At 44.8% G+C, this 19,849-nt stretch overlaps 1 protein-coding gene across 1 annotated transcript in view; it reads left to right on the top strand.

Moving 5' to 3' along the window:
- NECAB2 (N-terminal EF-hand calcium binding protein 2) overlaps positions 1-19,849 on the top strand; it is a 73,421-nt gene that overhangs the window by 4,332 nt on the left and 49,240 nt on the right. The window contains exon 2 of the mRNA XM_062500194.1: positions 4,789-4,813. Coding sequence (XP_062356178.1) covers positions 4,789-4,813 — 25 coding nt within the window. The remainder of the gene's footprint in view (positions 1-4,788; positions 4,814-19,849) is intronic.

Raw genomic sequence — 19,849 nt, 5'->3', positions numbered from 1 at the left:
TGTTTACCTTCTCACTGCGAGTGAACTGGGAGGGCTATTTTCCTTCTCCTTAATCCTCCCTTTGTGAAATCCATGGTTTGATATCGTTCCCTTGAGCTGTACCTGCAGGCACAGCTGGAGGGAGGGCCAGGACAGGCCAGGGTCTCTTGGTTCAGGAACTGCTCCCTGCAAGGTACACAGTCACACAGGACAGTCCATCCGTTCTCCTCTGATCTTCAGGGCTTTGGAAGTGGGTGCTTGAAATGAAGCTGAACAGAAAAGTAACTTCTAGTTCTGAACGTCAGCAGGTCAGAACATCAGATGCAACTCTTACCTTTCTCATGCAACTTTAATTTAGAACAGCTAGGTAAAGTCTAAAGAGAAGGTAAGAATGAAAGCAGAGGCTGGGACATGGTGTCAGCTGCTCTTCTCTTGGGGAGGCAGGGAAAAGGGAAAAGGATCTGCTTTGAAGTGGGAAAATGCCCCAAGATCTGGAGCTCTGCAGCAGCCTTGTTTTGTGGGGAACCACTGCAGATGGGACAGTATTTCTACACCAATGGCATATTCCTTACTGAAACACCAAAATAAAACCTTTCTCCTTGCATGGGGAATGCTCATTAGCCTGAGGATGTCTAAAGAAATAGTCCAAAGTGTTAAAGCTTCAGGTCATTGTTCTCTCACATTTTCACCAGGAAGAGCAACAGAGAGAGGCTGTGGGAGAGGAGATTCCTACTGGTGCCTCAGGTTTCAGAACTAAAGGCCACCCTGATATAAAAACCTTGTCTCAACTCCAAAGGAAGGGTCAAGGCTTGTAGGGAGAGGAACAGAAAGCTAGAACAGGAATGCAGGAACATAGTATGAGGATTAATAATGTTTTTAGGTCTATGTGGGTCTCTGGATGCCTCCTCATCTGTAGGCTTTCCTCATGCATGGGACATGATTATGTTTGTCCTCAATTCTGCACCCAGATTATGATGGAAAACAAAGTTTCAGCTCAGCTGCATTCTATTTTAAATCAACATCATATTAACCTGGTGCAGGGATTATAAACTCCACAAACCTGTAATAATTCTTGGGCTTCTTAGAGGAGTACTACTGCGAATTTAATAAAATTCGTGAGAAAACCTTCATTAGGCAGCCTCCAGTGTGGCATGTTCTCATCCAGGAGCTTTGAAAAGGCAGAATTAAGTGTTTAAATTTGAAACAATCAATTTTTTTTCCCAAGTTTGTTATTACCACCAGGGTTTTGAATGGCTTGCTTCTGGCAGTCAAATATTTGTAGTAGCCATTTGAGAGTATAGCAAAAACATATATTTAGAGAAAACCTATTGGAAATCTTGACAAAAGTTCTTTGCTCTAGAGAAAATAGAGTTTATATTCATGTAAACCGCTGGTAAACGGGTTCAGTATGCCACAGACAGCAAACTGCATGCATTGCCTGTATAAATCCTATAAAATGTGTTAATGCCCATATTGTGAGCATCCTGCGGGCTCACTGTGTGACTTAGCCTGTGCTTCAGGAATTTTGCTTAATAGCTGCAAAGCCCAGCTGATGGGGGAGATGGTTGCCGTGGTACTTGAAGTGGATAATTTCTCATTTACCATCTGAGATCCGTGCACTGGCCCCATGCTGGAGAACAGGGGGTGATGGAGCGGAAAGAGCATCCGTGGTCAGGCTGTGCAGGGCTGCGGCTCCGGCTCCTGGAGGAGCCCGTGGGATGGTCCTCGGCTGGGAGCAGGCACAGGAAGCCAATTGCAGCTGAGGGCCTGGCAGGACAGGGCTCTTCTCCATCCATATTTCATTGCCTCCTCTCTCGCTGACCTCCAGGGCTGCCTTGACTAAGTGCCTCTGCTGCTGAGTGAGGATGGAGCTGCTGGGAGGGTCAGAGCGGCTGCGGGGTGGATGGGCTTTGCAGCCTGTGCCTTGGAGATGACACAGCATCCTCACTTGTATTCCCTTCTCCTGGAGCTGGTGGGAACTGCCATTGCCCCCAGCTCCCTGGGAGCCTGGCACCATTATGGGCTTGCTGTCTGGTCCATAGGGAAGCTCTGAGGGGCTGTGGTTTCCCTTCCATCCTCAAATCTCACACTTTTCCCTTCTGGAAAGCCTACCACCTTCTTCCCACAGTGGAACAACTAATCCAGGACCTGAGCAGAGAGCATCTTTGGGCTGTGTTGGGGAGAGCACTCTGTCGAGCTAGAACATAAATCCTGAGTCTTCACAGCAGCAGCATTTTTGGCAGCACTGCCAAGCTATCACAGACTGTATTACATCTTTATCAGCCTCTCGATGCTCATTCCAATGTTCATACCTTGATGTAGTGCCTGCCTGTGCTGACAGATGACTTTGTCTTAAATTGTGTTTTCCCTCCAGGTGTCCCAGTTTAATTTTTTTTTTTTCATGTGTGCAAATTTTAGGTGGTTCAATTAAGTTGAAAGAATAAATCCTGCTCATTAGCAATAAAAAAACCAAGCAGCTTGGTCCTGTAGAATAAACTTTGATAAGTAACATAGCTGATGTGATCTTTCATCAGCACGTTCATTTACAAATAGTCATACTTTAGGGAGTATCTGGGAGGGTTAAAGCCCTTAAATATTCACTTAGTGAAGCTGGATATAAATACTTCAATTTCTAAACATTTCTTCTATTTCTTAATTGTTTTTCCTGTTGCTCCAAGTGTTCCTTGCATGGTAAACAGCTTCATGGAGCAGACCATTGCAGGTTGAGCCTTTGTCCCATTTTAATACACATTTTGCCTATTGGTTTTGCCTTCTCCCTCTGCCAGCTGTGCTTAGTGGGATGGCGATCTCCCATGGGACAGGCATTGATCCTTCTGTGTTTGACTGGCTGTCTTGGTTTTAAAGCAGTGGGAAGAGCAACAGAAGGATGTATTGATGAAACAAAAAGCCCAGAAATAATTAGCATCCAAGAGGAGAAGCGCCTCATCAGGAGGTGCTCATGGGGAATGAGGATTTGGGGTGTCCAAGCCATGAAAAGAGGAATATTTCCTACAGTGGGCAGGGCACACTGAGCACAAGTGAGGGATGTGTGCTAAAGCCATGCAGCTTGCTGGGGTCCTGCTGGGATATATTTCTTCTTCCCATAGATAATCCATGACTGGCTGGGCTTTCAAAACCCATATTTAACTTCAATGAAATCTGTAAGTGTGGAGAGAGGTAGGATTTTCCCTCCCAAAGCTTCTAATTTCTCTAAGAAAATGGAGGTCAGCACAAGAGGAGTTCTGATGTGGCCACGAGCTGTAATCCTGGTAGGCAGTTCCTGTGACTCCCAACACTTTGGTTTGGCTCAGGCAGAGGGGTTTTGCCTCTGCTGAAGTGCACCACAAAGTCCTGCTTTAACTCTGCCCCAGGCTGCAGAGCCTCACAAGGACTTCGGACAAAAGAATAATTAATGTTCCTTAATTAAGCCATATTCAGTGAAATAGCATATTCTGCAATTCAATTTGTCTCTTGGGGTTCTTGTTTTGTGCAGCAGTTTCTCTTCTGATATTTTATTTTTTTTAATGGTTTTGTGACCCAGAAAATATGAGATTCTATTTTACAGCTGACTCTGATCTGTCTTGCTGGTGCTTTTATTCCCTCCTCAGGGAAATTTCTTTGTACAACTAAAATCTCTGCTCTTGCTCAAATTAATAGGGTCAGGACTGAAGAGATGATGAGAATATTTTACCTTTTCTGCCCATGTTAATTTTTTTGTAATTTGTGGCCAACCTGAGCTAGTGGCCATTTTTAGCAGGAACCTGTAAGTTTCCAGCCTTTGCACAACCCTTTTGCTATTAATTGCATTTTGTTGGCAAGGACAGTAGAGCAGAACAGCACAGCCCTGGAGAAGTAGATGAAGGATGTAACTTAGGGATGCAGAAGTCATGCAAAACACAAGCAGGATGCCAGCTCAACTCTGCAGGGGTGACAAAGTAGAAGTTATGGAAAACAAAGATATTTGGCTTACTCAAAAGTGGGGGTAGAGGAACAGCTGCCTAAAAAGGACACCAGATGTTGAAGATGGACCCCAAAGATCCATAAGAGGATTTCTGATATGTGGTGTGGCTATGTAAAATAAAGTAATACATATGCATCAAGTAAGTGGGGATAGCAAATGAATGTGTAATCTGTGTGCATGGTTAAAAAGTGAATTAGAGCAAGGGCCCTCCAAGTGACCAGCTGATTTTGGTATCAGTATTAGGGGACTATTCCTCAGATGAGACTGGTGAGAAAAATAGCAGTTTTTCCTGCTCTCTTTCTCCCTGGAAGTTCTACAGTACTACACATTATTGCAATTTTTTTTCCTTCCGGAACGGCTATTTGATTCCTCCCTGTGGCTTGTTCCTCTGCACTGTAGTTTTAAGTCTAAATATAATCTCCTTCCCACGCAAGAGACTTGATTTTAAAAAAAAAATGTTGTAAATAATTTTTTTTCAGAAGTGCAGAGCTGTGAAACTTGGTTAAAGAGATCTTATTGACTCCAGAGAAATTGTCTGGACTGGCTGCATGGCTGTTGTAATTTTTTTGTGTGTTGATTTTTCTGGTGTTGGATTCATGGTTTCAGATTTCTTAAGTGAGGGAGGTGCTGGAAGTTCCACCAGTTATTCCAGTTATGTTGCTCTGGGGGAGATGAGCTGAGTCTTGGGGTGGTGAGCTCAGTAAAGTGCCTGAACTGGGTCTTGAGGGGCTGGGGCACTTGAACCTGTCCCTGTGTGGGGGGTTGAACGTGGTCCTGGTGAAAAGGGCTTCACCCCCTCCCCATGTTGGACAACACAGTAAACACATTTCTCTCTTTTTCAATTCTAGATTTTCAGAAGAGCTGACAAAAATGGTAAGTCTGTGCATTCATATTTCACATTTTTTGATTGGACTATTGTCAGTATTACCATTTTTCCTGATAGTAACATCCAAGTGTTTAAATGTCATTCAGTTTACTGGGTCTGATACTGATACACTCAAAACATCAGAAAAGGTTTTGTTTGGTTGGGGGTTTTTTAAAAGATATTCTTAAAGCAGAAGTGATACAGGTATGCAAGTTGGCATGGCAGAATCCACCATATTAAGAGCAATTTCAAAAAACAATATAAAAATAAAGCAGAGGTAAGTCGTAAAGGAGGATCCACCCTTGCTAATCTTGAAGTAGCTTTGGAAAGCAGACCTAATTTGTGAATATTTGCAGTTTGGTTCCTGAGGAACTGGATCCATGTGTCAAAGAGCAGTGCACATTGATGTGTGTTGTTAATCTCTGCCTGTGGAAAGATGAACACCTATGCTAATTCCAGCCAAATCCTTTCATTTAGAATAATATGGATGAGTCTTCATTAAATGACTTGGAAAGAGAGAGCTGGTAAGATAACAAGCTTAAGGAAAGAAGAATCAGTGGGCCAAATCCCAGGATCTTTTAACACCCTGAAAAACACTTTTATTTTAGCTCCTAGATAAAATCTCAAGAGCAAGTATCTATTCTTTCCCTTTTGTACGAGAAGAAAATTAGAAGTGCATCAAAACTCTGTGTGTTTGCAGAGGGACACGTGGGAGGGTTGTGCAGAGGAGCACAGGGGGGAGTTTGATTGTTCCCTTCCAGCTTTAAAAGGGAGAGACCAGATTTCTGCTGGTGCTCATGGATGTGTATCCTCACTGTCCCTGGGTGAGGAGGGTGCTGTCAGCTGGCTCACAAATAAGCAGAAAATGCTATGTAACTGTGGGCACTTGGTTATGGCAACTGATAGAGTGGTGAGATACTGAAGTTTGTTGCTTAGAAAAGCCGAGCAGTTGTGTGATGAGAGGGGAGCAGAGAGATAAAATGAGTGATGCTCTTGGCACCAGACTGACTGACTTCAGAGATGGTGCTGGGCAGGTGTTTGAGCTGCCAGGGGTGAGAGCAGGGGCTGCCCCTGCAGGGGTGAGGAGCCCAACGCCACTGAGCACAGGCAGAGAGGGTGATTTGTCCTGCCTCTCCTAACCCTCAATGGGCACTGCAGGGAGAATAGCTGGCTCTCCTCAGGAAGGCCAGATGCTCTTTGGTGAAGGAGCTATCTCCACCTCTGCTCCCGCTCTCGCTGCTTGCAGTGCAAGGTTCCTACGGCTACAGAGTATGGGCAGCACAGTGGTGCTGTCCACAGGACTAATGCTGCCCTTCCCCTTTTATGGAACCTGGAGGACAGGCTGGCACAAGGCAGTCTGGAGTTAAGGGGCACCTCTCCCCCCAGGCTGGCTCCTGCAAGGTGACACCCTGGAGCACGTGTCAGTCTGGCATGCTGCTCTCCAGTCCCATGGAGCTGGGCTGTCTGTGGTCCTGGGGCTGTCCTCTGAAGGACTTGCTTATCCTTGAAGAATTGTTTATCCTCCAATGGTTCTCCTTACAGTTATTTAGATGCTGCTTTTTTCTTGACAAAACACTTGCTAGCCATGGTGACCAGTTTCACCAGCCATTCATATTTGATGAACTCTGGATAACAGTTTGCCACTCATAATTAGCTCAGTGTGTTTCTCTACAGCCTTTTGGGATCACAGCTCCCCACAGCCCCTCTCCAGCCTCCTGCAGCTCACAGCAGCTACTGCAGGATATGTGCAAGAATATTTCCATTGGTACAGCCTCTCTGAAAACTAGGGCTCAGAGATTTCCAGAGCCAGAGGTAATATCTTTGTATTTCATATCCCTGGAGATCTCTTTTTCACAATTTTATCTTTGACTTTCTGGACTTTATTTATTGATTTGTTGAAATTCAGCCTATTCATGGCTTTACCTGTTACAGCTCCAAGGAACAGTGGAAGCGTCAGCCTGCTGCTTTTATGTCTCACAGCAGGTGCTGTGCACAGCTCTCTGAGGAAAAATGAAAATCTTACACTTTTCATTTTTGTCAGAATCCCAGGATGGGGCCCAGAGCTTTGGACAGACTGTTAAAAACACAGTCCACAGATTACCAAAATATTTTACTCTGTTAACATATTCCTGTGGTCTCCACACCTGCAGAGATTCCTGTCTGGCAGGGACTTTGCTTCTAATTAACCAGCTGAGATGGATCATTATCCAGTGCTGTGTGATGGTGGCACACTGGGGAGAGAGCTCTCAGGGCAGGGAGTGCTGGCAGCTTTACCCAAAACTGGCAGCCCTTGCTTTCCTCTGCTGTGCTAAAGCCACTCTTACAGACCTGTGCAGGAACCCTGCAGAAATAGGGCAGGGGAAAATCTGAACAAAACTTCAACTCTTGACATCTGGTTTAACTACAACATCTCATGTGACTTTTTCCGTGCAGAGATCAGATGGTTAAAGGGTTATCTAAAAGGCAAAGGAAGGGATTGTAACATTAAAGTGTAGTCTCATTTAATTGGCAGTCAAGAGGTCATAACTTTGGAAATCTTTTCAGCATCTTGATTCCCCCTCCCCCCATAAAAATGGCACATACTGTGTTAAAGCAGAGTGGCTGGTTCAGACATAGTAACTATGGAGGCTGATATCTTGAATTTAAGAGCATCTCCCTCCTACCCCTCTCTTTCAAACCTTCTCACATGAATTGTTAATTCATGTAAGATTGGATGTTCTTGCAGCAAGATGCTAAACCATGTTATTGCCCCTGCCATGTTCAGGTACTTGTATTTAGGTGATTTGATTCAGTGCCTATATGTACTAAAAGGCTGCTAATGAAGCAGCTCCTGCTTGTTAAAAGACATCTTGGTCTCCTGCTCCAGAGAAGTGAGATTTTGTCTATAATGTGAGCTAAGCTTCCAACCTTTTCCCCAGTAATAATATAAAGTAGTTTTATAAACTATCTAGATGATAAACTCAGAAAATAGTCTGCATAAGACACCTGGAAATGATGAGCACATTGGAGATAACTGGATAAACTGACAAATGGTCTGAAAAAGGGAGAAAGTCTGGAGTGTAACCTGAGAGTGAATAACTCAGTTAGCTCTAGTCATGCTTTGCAGGGGCATGGCTGTTAGTCATTCAAAATAATCTTTTTCTTTTGTGTAGGAGTGTTTTTCCTTTCTCTGCTAATAAATCCACCTACTGTCTTGTAATGCCCCCAGTCCCAGTAAACAATACTTAATCATTTAATTGGCATGTGCTGGGGAAACGGAGGCATCTTGTTTTAGGCTGGTGCAGTAGAGCTGTCAATCATCTGAGTTATCTACTGTGTACTTAATCCTCTCATTAGAAAGCTGCTAATCAATTAAATAGCCCGGGATTCTCTTTGAAAGATTAAAAGAGTTTTATTTTGACAGAACAGCCTAACTGCTAACAATTCATTATAGATAGGCATCTTCCCAAAAACTGATGTTTTATCTGGAAATCTCTGACTCACTGCAACTACCCAACCCCCATGCCTTGAGTATAACTAAATGCAAAGTGCATCCAGCTTTAATCGATGGTTTAGTTTGGTAGGTTTTTTAGCAATTATTAGGTCCTGCTCATGGAAATGGCCATCACTCTGACCCATCCACAGGTCTGACTTCCCAGGCAGTGAGCTTTAGGTGGCTTCACTTGGACCTCTGCCCTGGAAGAGGAGAGATGCAAAAGGAAATATGCCAAGAACTTGGCATATGGTTATAAAACACCTACAGAAAATGGCAGGAGCTGGCAGTGGTGCAGTATTTCACCTGATAGTGACCAGTGATGAGTTAGTATTGTGGTTCAGTCAATGTGGCATCTTCCTACTGCTGCTGTCCTTGTGATTTATGATTGATGTACCAAGAATGAGCACAAACTTTTCTGGTTCTGCCTTCAGATTATATCTAGAGAAGGTGTGGATGGGAATGAAGCCGTTCAGTGCATGCTGTCCTGAATAATTTCTGTTACCAAAAACTGAAACTATGAAGTGTGAAGAAATCCAGAGTACAAATGCTGAGAGGAGGTTTCAGTTTTCAGTTGATCTGAATGATCAGTTGAAGGCCTGTAGAGGACGTAGCAGAGCTAATAAAGGAAAAAAAGGAAGCATGAATGAAGCAGGAATTGGTGTTTGGAAAGGGCTTTTTGGTCAAGAGCCATGAGGGCAATGGCATTGTGCCCATTCCTATCCCAGTAGGGCTTGTCCTTTAAATAGCTGCTCACAAATATCTGTTAGTCACTTAAGAGCTCATTGAATGAGATTTATGCTGCTATTCTGTGTAAGGAAAGGTCTGCACACCCCAGTGTTACAAGTCTCATAGCAAATTACACTACAAACCATGGGGGCACATGGAGAGCTCCTGACAAGCAGGAACATAAATAGCTTTGCACATCAGCATCACAACAAACTGGTCAAGAAGCCAGTGAGTGGGGCTGTGCCCCTGTGAGGAGGATGAGCCCTGCTGCTTGCCCATAAACTGGCAGGGCTGCTCTGCCTGGTGGCTTTGTGGCCATGATGCCACTGCTGACCCCCTGGTACAGGGACTTCACAGGCTCCAAACACTGGGAAAAGGCAGAAAAACAAAACCAAGCAAATTAAAAGCTTTAGGCACATCTCTCTGCCCCAGCCTGAGATGTTCAAGTACTCGAGTTCTTGATAATGTTCAAGAAAACATGTACTAAGTGTCACCTGAATAGAAATGAGTCTTGTTAAACATCAGTACACAAAGGAAGAGAGCGAGGTTTCTCCCACACATTGTGTTTCTTGATGAAAGGACGGTGCTGGGAAAGCAGGGAGAGTCCTGGGCCTTCAGCAAAGGGAGAAGGCTGAATGAATCCTGGTGTAGTGGCTCTCCAGAGGAACACGTGGGTGAAGCTACCAGCAATTTCCAGCCTTTCCCAAATGCTGGGTGCCTGTCCTCAGTGTTGTGTTTGTAGGCAGAGACAGTTCCTCTGAGGACTTTACAGATCTGGGGCGTTTGCAGGATGTTTAGTGGTAATAGTTTCAAAGTCTCACCCACCTTTTCCAGACCACGCTTGGAGAAATTATTTTTATCCCCTCTAGTGAGGCTAAAGTAAGAAGAAATGTGTTTTTTTCTGTGGATGTGCTTAGAGCTCAAATTCACAAATGCAACCAGACACAGGTTACTGTGTAAATGCTTCCTTTTCTTCCTTTCACTCTGAAAGTACCCCATGCTGATCTTGAGTTATAAGTACAGAAATTGAGGCAAAATTGAGTGGAAATGCCTCTTCAGTTCTGGTAGTGCAGGAGCACAGAGAAATCCACTGAGAGAGGGATGGAGAAAATTATCACTGGTGAGTAGATGATCCAAAGACCCCATTTTTAGCTTGGTAACTGTCCACAAGTTATCTTCCCCCAGTTCCCCATGAATCCGAGGCCCTTTTAGGAAATACACTTGCACAGGACTTGAATGGTGGCAAGCAACTTGGACTTCAATAACATGACTTTCAAGGTATCAAGGAAGAAAAAATAAGGCATTGTAACTTTGGGTGCTTTTATTGGATCTTAAAAAGATGCCAAGTTAGTGTGCTGATAACTCCAGATATATATAAATGGTATCAGAACAAAAAGACCCTGAACACCTAATAAGCTTCTTGTTGTACACATAACCCTTCCTTCCAGTCTCAAGTCTTCCCCTGTGGTGAATTGTGCTTTAACTGTGAGCTCTTGGGTGTTTTGCAGTCCCTGCCTTAATAGGTTATCACTCTTCAAAACCACTTCATTCTCAACCCAGGTAATTACCTTCTGCATGGCTACTGCTCCTCATGTGCTGGGAAAACCTTGAGCTATTCGTATCCTGCTGGTGCATCTAAATTAAGTCATTAGTTCTCAGTGAGAATATTTATAATTCTTGCATAACAAAACCAGTATTAGCAGCCACCCACATATAAGTAGAAAAAATCAGTAATGAATCAGGCTTTGTAACTATGGATAAATCTGATAGGTTCTTCCATGACCAGATGACCAGTCCAAATGTATTAATCTTTGTCTTTTAAGTAAATAAAAAAAGATTTGCATTTAGATAGTCTGAATTTCATGTGACAGTCAAAAAGCACCTTCTAAGACTGTGCAATGACCTTTATTTACAAGGAGAAAGTTTGAATCTGTTTTCAGTTATTTGGAAATAACTATCATTCCCAAGGTCTCTCAGTTATCCTTCCAAGTCCTTGCAAAGTTCACAGCACATGGTTTGGAAGGGATGACATCTGTTTAAACTGGGACATGCTGTTCCCCAAGCAATAAACAAACCTATCCACCAGTTGATGAATTTTGAGATAATGCAGGAATTGTGAAAGGTGGCTGCTGGCCATGCTCTACAGGCTGTCATTAGATGTGTCCAATACTTCTATCCAAAAGATTCTGTGATTTGATTTTCATTATTGACTGGCTTGACAGTTCTTCTTCAAGCTGCTCATGCCCTTACAGGGCTGCCTTTTTTCATTCTTCAAAGATGTGAGGGTATCTGGTGCACTCTGTGTGCAGCAGAAGTGAAGAGCTGGGAGTTTTAGGACCTGTTTTTCTTCTCATGTCACTTTTCGTAAGCAAATTCATGTTAGAATCAAGGGGTGGATTTTTTTTTTTCTTCTGGATTACCTTAATTCTGCAGAGCAGACCTTGAATTGGGTGCACTGGGTTAGGGCTTTGTTAACAACTGCACCCTCATGTGCTACAGGCTGAGTTATGCAGCAGCCTGGCTTTAATTGGAGCCCACACATGGTTTGCTTAGTGCCAGGCTTAAGCCAGAGAAGATCTGAGCTGGGCAAGGTTTGGATTCAGCCCAGAAACTCCCCCAAGAACTCAAGTCAATGATGTGGCAGCACATAAACTTTTATTTCCACAATAGAAAAGCCCACATTCCACCTATTTCTGCGCAGCATCAATTTATGGCCCATTACTGTCTGAAATTGTTATTTCTGTTGTCCTGTTCCTAAAGCCCTTTCCTGCTGAGAGAACAGGCAGCCAAAATAGAAAGTGCTGGGAGATCCTTCATGGGCAGTGGGCAGTGGAGGCACTACTGGTCTCAGTGTGACCACCATGAGCAGGGAGTGGGATTGGTGGGGTTATAAGGAGCTGGGAATATTCCTCTGTCTAAACAGAGTGCAGCTGGCTTGCTGACACTTCAGCAGATCAATGCTAGCCCAGGTGCCAGAATGATCTTGTGCAGAATGCCCTTTCCCCATTTCCACCTGCAGTGCAGGTGGCCATCTCCTGTGTCCTTGCCCTTTTCCTGTAAAACCTGCAGCTAGAACATTAAACCTGACTTAAAGAAAAACTTAGAAGTTCAGCTTTACCTAATATTTGGCCTCCTTCAGGTGTGCATGCTGCCTGTGGTGCTTGCTGCCTTATGTCTCTAAAATATATTCAACCACACACTGCTCCACTCCAGGTCTGTGCTGGCAGCTCCTGGCTGCCCTTTTTGCCCAGCACCATCCCTTCTCATGGCTGCTGAGCCTTTCTTTCCTCCTTCTCTCAAAAATCCAGCTGCTGTGTGAAACCCACAGTAAAAACCATTAACTGCTGTAACCTTCAAGGCTTCCTGACATTTCTGCATGGGCAATAAATGGATTTGAACCTCGGAGTCAGTCAGACACCCAAATATTCAGACTTTTACACTTTCATATTCAGCTACACCTCAGTCCATTAAAAACTCAGATGATGCTGCTGACATGAAGGTTCATTTTCCTGTGAGCACTGTTTGGGCAGAAATATCAGCCCTTGGCCCTGACCTGTGCTCTCTGCTGGACCACACTCACAGCGCTCAGGTGGAGGAGCAGACTAGATCAGAGCTTTTGCATGGGAAACCACCCAGCAGTCTGCCCCACACATGGATTTCCAGTCTGATCCATCAGCTGAGCCTTCTTGCTGTCTGTGTTTGTCCCTGTTAGAGGTTCAAACCAGCCTGGCCACGAGCCTCTTCCTGTGGTTCATCAAACTTCTTGCCCTCAGGAGCTGTTGCTCCCCGTGCTCAGTAAGTGCTGATCTGGCAGGGCAAAGGGATGCCCGTGTTTGGGCTCTACTCCATGGCCTGGGCAGTGGGGCAGGACATCTGTGTTCAGCCTCTGGTGTGGGTTCTGTGTGCGTGACAGAGGCTGAGCATTGTCACGTTCCCTTTCTCTGCTCTATCCATCCTCTCTCTCAGCCCCTCCTTTCAATTCCTTTGGTACAGAGGGCTGGAGACAAACAGCAGCTGTGAGTTCCCCCGAGAGATGCAGGGAGGGGATGTGGAGCAGGGGTCACTGCTTTAGCCTGGTAATTTGGGGCTGAGCATTTGATCCAAAGGGCAGCGTTTCCAAAGGCTCCTCTGGGCTTTGAAGCGCGTCGATCAAGGTCTGACACGAAATGCAACCCAGAGGAGATGGAGTTTATTTCCTTCTTCTCTTTGTGAATTGGGAGATGTGGGTTTTCTTCTGCAAGCCTCATTAGAAGCTTCAGCTGGACAGGAGTAAATGGGATATATTATTGTAAAAGATTTAATGACCATGTTGCAAGTTGTGGAGAGTGGGAATAAGGGATTGTGGTTTACCGAGGAGACTTTGAAAAGCTGCTCAATTAGCTGAGAGGATTTTTAGAGGTATTTCTTTCCAGAGACAAAGTTGAGAGATTTAATTGGGGACTGCACAGCAAATGTGTGTACATGGTACAATGACAGCCAGCAAAGGGCATGATTCAACACTTATGGAGTTACTACCTACTTGTAAACCCGACCCAAAAAATGTAAGCTTTATTGGTAGTGTCTTAAAAGTGGTGGTTCTTGCACTGGTTTTTCTGGAGCATGAGGATTGTTGACCTGGAGAGACATGGCTGTAGGTATCCTGACACCAATTTTAGTTGAAACATTATATTCATGTATTTTCCTTGTTGATGGGAATCTGCTCTTGCATCTCTTCTGAGTTCCTAACACAAGCTCTGAACTGATTCCAGCTTTTTGTCTGGGGCAGGTGCTGGGAATGTCCCTACGGTCTGGCTCAGGTTAGTGGGTAGCAAACATGAAAGGGGAGATAAAGGCCAAGCACCCTTGGGAGGTGACAGCCACGAGCACTACTGAGGTTTGGCTGTACCAGGAGCACCTGATACCTCCAGACAGGGACAAAACACTGCAGGTTTGGTGGGGAATGGAGCACTTCTCCTGCCACAGGGAAGCCAGGAGCTTGTGGAGATAAGATGTAGCTGTGAGTGTTGGCCCAGCCTTACCCCAGTTTTTCAGGAGAGGAGGGTATCTGCAGGAAGGTCTGTTCTGCATGGAAATGGCTGCACAAGGGAGAGGGAAGGTTCTGCCTATAGTGGCAAGTCAGGGCAGTGATGGACATTGAGGATTTAATGATTTTTGATCTATCTTATTGATATCTCGCTGTATCTGGGAAAATTTTCAAAGTAGATACAGCAAATCAATATTTCTCCTGCTGATTTTGTTGTTGTTGTTGTTGTTGGGTTTTTTGTGTTTTGGTGGGTTTTTTTTGTTTGATTTTTTTTTACAGATACGCAATTTTCAAGTGCTTGGAAATGACTTTTGCAGCTTGACTGGATATAGTATCCTGGCAGATTAAACATGTGCCATAACTGAGATTGAAAAAGGCCTGGTTTTGTCCTGCTCCCTTGGTGGGAGTGTTTCCCAAACTGCATTCAAAGGTATGGAGGGGCTGTTGGATGACTTTATGGAAAGAATCAGCCAGTGTTTAATGAATCTCCCTTAGGAGGGCTGGTGCACAATGCTGCCTTTGGTGGAGAGATGTTCCAGCCTGGATGTTTTACCCTATTTTGACCTGGAGCAGTGGTTTGCATGCTCTCAGTGTGTTACTAAGGAGGGACAGGGTGCAGAATGACAACACACACCCAGGTGGAGGTGACATATGGGGACTCCTTAAAATGCCTTTGCCACCACCACAGGCTTCTCTTGCTGCACCACCTAAATCTCTCTAAGAGCTTTTATAGCTACTTCTCTTTCTCAGAAGCATGGCTAGCCTATGTTTGCCTTTAAGTTTAATCCCTGAGAAGTTCCCTCAGAGGAAGTGGAGCAGATCCTTAGTGGAGGAAAAGCACTTCTGCCTCTTTGCATGCTTGCTCTCCTCTGCTCTTGTTGCTGTGGGAACAAGGGACAGCACTGGGCTCTGGCATCCTTTTTAATTAGGTATCTTCTGCAGATCAGCTGTATTTATTGAAGATTTTTTATTATAGCTATTAAAATTAAATAAGGCAAAAATTGAATCCAGAACAAATACACTGCTGCAAGTTATACTCATAATGTGCTAGCAATTTTTGCCAGACAATTGTGAGAAAATACGTTCTGGCAGCCTCTGTTCAGGCAATTGGCCAGGAACAGCTATAAATCATGTGTAATTTTTTCTTCCTTTTATCTTTCTCAGTCATTTAAAATAGCAGATAACATATGTGTGAGAGAAGGGTGTATCTTACTGACTTGCAGTGGGAAAGGCATATCTGAAAGCTGAAACAATGATACGTCCACATCTGTAACTCCCAGGAAGGATAATCTGAGGGGCAGGAACAGCTAATCTTTTTTCATGGGAGGATATGTTAGCAAAGAGTGAAATGGATGTTCATGGGCTGAGAAGCAGGAGCCTGAGTGTCTTTGGTTTCATGGCTGCTGTCTGCACCATGGGAAGGTGGTGTGCTGCTCTGGAAAAGGTCTACAATGCTTTCAGAAAGTTTTAGAGGTGGAAATAATTTTAAATTCCTTTTTGAGTGGAACTTTCTTTTCTGTGACTCTGCTGCAGCCTCAGTGCAGAGGTGAAACCTGTTCTGTGTGTGCCAGGTGCCACAGCAGAGCTGTGTGACAGCTGCCCAGGGAGATGCTCTGGCCACGCTCCTGCTGCCCCTCAGCAGAACGATGAAGGGCTGGCACAGCTGGGCTTGGGTTCAAGAGGTGACTCAGCCTGGGCTTGGGGTTGGATCCAAGACCAGTTCCAGCTGCCAAGTCTCTGCCTTAGCTGGGTGCTGGCTTTGAGGCCCCAGCCTGAGAAGGTGCAGATGTGAGTGGCTTTGGGCCCTGGTTGCCCATGGCTTTCTAACCTCAGTCTGTAAGAGCAGCAGGACTTCAAGGCTTTGCCAAGTGTGGCTTTTGGGTGCTTCTGGTGCTTTGCACATAGGCATGGGAGTTCTTTTCCCTAAGCCTCAGTGTTGACTCCAGGAGCCCACAGGACCTCTGCTTTAGGCACACAGTGATTGGGCTGTGTACTGACTGTTCTGCTGTGCCAGCACCAAAGCACAGGCTGGTGCCTGGTCTGCTAATAAAAATAAGTGCACTGAGGCTTATTTTCCTTTCCGAAGGATTTTTTGTTCATTGTGGAGATGTTGCTTTTCCAGCTGGCTGGTTTGCTGGCTTTTGAACATGCTACACTTTGTTAAGCAAGGCTGCTTTTCCCTCCTCACCTTTGTAGTACCATCAGTTGCTTTCTTTTTATCTTTACAGGTCCCTCCCCACCTTCTAAAAAAGGTTGAATTAATACTGGCAAAATGTTCAAGATTTATCAAAAATCTTTACCAGTGTATTCACATTAATAGGCTCTGCAGGATAGTACAATAATAATAATAATAATAATAATAATAATAATAATAATAATAATAGGGGCAGTCTGCACCCTGGCAGGCAGAGCAGCTGCAGAGCTGCTTCCTTGGCACCAGCACCATCTGCAGAGGGCAAATGTGCAACACTCATTAATCCCTGTGGCATCCCCATGGGGTGGGATAAGAGGAAAGGAAGGACAGAGGGCCAAGAAGGGATCATGAAATAATTTGAAATATTTCTGCCTGGAAAGCTGAGTGATAGGAACATACAGATTTCCTGTCTGGGTTTCAAACTGGAGACAAGAGGTGGGGGAATGGGAAAGCACAACTGTCCCTGGGCTTTCTGCAGACACAGCCACGTGCAGAATGGTCTTGCTGTCCTTTTGTAGCTGGAGTGATAGTGGTATCAATTAATACGCTCGGTATGTGTCAAACAGTGGGGAAAATGTGTGTGCTATAAATGGAAGTACTTGCATAAGACTGTAAAAACAAGATAAAATATTTATATTTTTCAAAGAAAGGAACTAAACTTGTTTCCTCTCTCCTACATTCTGTAATCTAGCTGTAGGAAAACAGCAGAGTTTAGATCTTGCAAAAGGTTTTCCTAAGCTGAAAAACAGATGGGGAAATGGTTTTCTAGCATTTAACTGGAAGAAGAATTAACTGAAAAGAAGTTGTAGAAGTGGGGGTGTCCATTGTCAGAAATATTAAATCCTCCTATAACAAGAGCAGCATGAGAGAGCGAGGTGCTGAATGCTGAAATCCTGGGGAGATGAAGGGGAAAGGAAAAACCAAGCAGTGGGAGATGCTTGCAGAGCACTGATTGCAAAATTGGCCAGAGCAGGACACAGAGCCTTAAAAACTTTTTAAACCCAATTGTTGCTTTCTAAATGAGGTGCCTGACATTTTAAAGGTCAGCAGCCAGGGAGAGGAGGACTGCTGTTCAGCAAATGCAATCCAACTGTGCTCCTGCCTTGCCGTGTCCTCCACATCAGGGCTGGGGCTGCCTCACTGACTGGCAAGACAAATTCTGTAGATGTTTCCTAAAAGGACAGATTTGCAGTACCCAAACGAGGAAGGAAATCTGATACATTTCCCATTTCCAATTCTCCTCCCTCTAAGGGGCTAATAAGGGGGCAAGCAGGCAAAGAAAGGCAGATGGGAGGTGGAGGGTGGATTTGGGTAGAGGAGGTGAAAGAAGAAAGTGTCCATTGGCAGACCAAGGCACCAGTTAAAAGCAGAGACACCTGCCCTGCTGACATCTGGGGCTGTGGGGTGTCACAAGTGACACCTCAGCATGTCCCTGCTCCCTCCCAACAGGGTGAGCCCTCTCCAGGCACAGCATTCCCTGGCTGAAGGCTCAGGCTGCTCACACCAGAGTCCTGCTGGGGGCTGCCTGCAGCTGAAGGAAAGATTTAACAGGGCAAACAGATCCACGTTTTTTTCACTAACAAGAGCCTTTAACTCTGGGGCCACTCTCTCCCTTGTGCATTTTCTGAGAGTCCCACACTGTCCTGAGCAAATGTATTCATACAGCAAGTGACTGGATGACCAAGGCACTGTAAAAGAGTGCAGTTTTCTCATATTCATAAATCAGTACAGAACAGGACTGGGCCATTGCAGTACAGCATGAGTAGGGGTATTTTTCTTTTTACTGTCTGTCTTCTAGAATTTTAGTATTCAAGTTTTAAGCCTGCAGTACATATTTCTATGCTGGACTGCTAAACCTTTGAATTGTCAGCATGCTGAGCATTTTGATCCTTTTATAAAACAAGAATGAGGATTAAATGTTTCTCACTGCACAGCTATTGGAGCAGCACTCAGTGCAGATTCACAGAGGCTGATCTTGCATCAGGAGTCACGTTGTTCTGTAGCACAGACATCCTGTGGGATTTGGGCAGGTAGGAAACCACCGAGCTGATTGTGAGCTTCCTTCTCCCTGCAAAGCACGTCAGTGTGCTCCATGAGAGAGACAGGCAAGGTTTGGAATTAGCTTCTCTTTAATTAGGGTAGACATAGAAGGAAACAGCAAATGTTGTGTCATCTCCACACCAAATATCACCCAGCCCTCACTCAGAAATATCCTCTGACCAGGCACCATGACATGGCCTGACCAGCACCTTGGCCCTCACCAACTCCACTGCCATTGCAAGGACTGTTTTGCTTCCTATCTCCTAGCTTATTATGTCCTTTTTTTTTTTTTTGTATGTAAATGAAACGCAAATGTTTCAGACTCACGTGTACAAAGAGGCAAAAAGGTGCCTCATGAGCGGGACACTAAGTCCTGCTGAATTCACACATGGTTTTGTGCATTGAACCAGTCTAGAAATCCAGCCTGTGCTAATAGTTTGGGCAGATAGGAAATTTTAGTGGGTTTCCTGCAGGCAGAGGACAGCCTGCAGAGACCTGTGCTCCTCCAAGGCTGTGATGATGCTTATCTGCTTTCTGGAAATCTTTTTCATGGCATGTTTGGCACTGACATGTGAGCTGGTAATGCTGGGAGACAGAAAACCTCTCTGTAAAGTGCTGCTTTGATGAAGCTCTCAGATGAGCCTTCTCCTGCACCAGGATGCTTCTTTCTTCAAATGAGTCCAATCTCTGCTAATAAATCACCTCCTCCACATGAGGAGGGTTTGATCAAACATCACAGGAGATATCAAGGGCTAAACCTACCATTTTCTATTCCATTCCCTAAAGCTCATAATGCTCAGTGTATCAAAGAAGTACAGAGTTCCCTCAAGTGTTTCTATTGCCAAGCAGGCAACCCTCTGTGAGTTGTCCATGTGCAGAATGGCTCCTGAATTTTCTTTCTTGGTTGCTGGGTTATCTTCATGCCTGCTGTAGTACCTCTGTACTCCTGAGCAGAATAGAGCAGGGCTGTGTTCCCAACTTAGAACTTTATGTTCCTCAGCTTTGGGGCGGGGGGGGGGGGGGGGGGGGGTGGGGGGGGTGGGGAAGAGGTGTTAGCAATTTGGATTTCCTATGAATACCTTGTATAGCATTTCCTGGCGTGGCACTCCTACGAAATCCAAATACTCTAGGGCTCTGCTGGGAGGTTTTTGATGTTGTTTCTTTTTTTAAAAAATATGAAAGATTTTCAGTGATTTTCTTGCTGGAGCCTGGGGAAGCAGAAGAGTGCTCATATAGGTGTGGTTTATCTTGGAAACTGTTAAGCAGCACCCTCAGTGCCACTGCTCTCCTGTGTAAATTTGGTTCTGCCAAAAGCAGAAGGGTCATGCTTCACCCTTATGTCAGACAGCTTGTGTGTCTTGACTTTCATGGACCACATTCCGCTTTTCCTTCTCCTTCTGCACAATGCATTGGTTTCCCAGCTGGTTTTTCACACCAGCATCCAGCGCTTCCCCACTCTGCTCTCCAGACCTCACCTTTGGGCTTCGTAAGACCTGAAAGAGAAAAGAAGAGATGAGAGCACAGTTCCCTGTGCAGAGGCTGCAGACTGTGCTGTTCTACTGGGTTTCAGCATGCCAGTGTGAGCA

Source organism: Cinclus cinclus, chromosome 11 (assembly GCF_963662255.1).
Source record: "Cinclus cinclus chromosome 11, bCinCin1.1, whole genome shotgun sequence".
Classification (NCBI taxonomy): domain Eukaryota; kingdom Metazoa; phylum Chordata; class Aves; order Passeriformes; family Cinclidae; genus Cinclus; species Cinclus cinclus.
The sequence above is the reverse complement of the archived record's forward strand: the minus strand, read 5'-3'. Positions and strand labels throughout refer to the sequence as shown.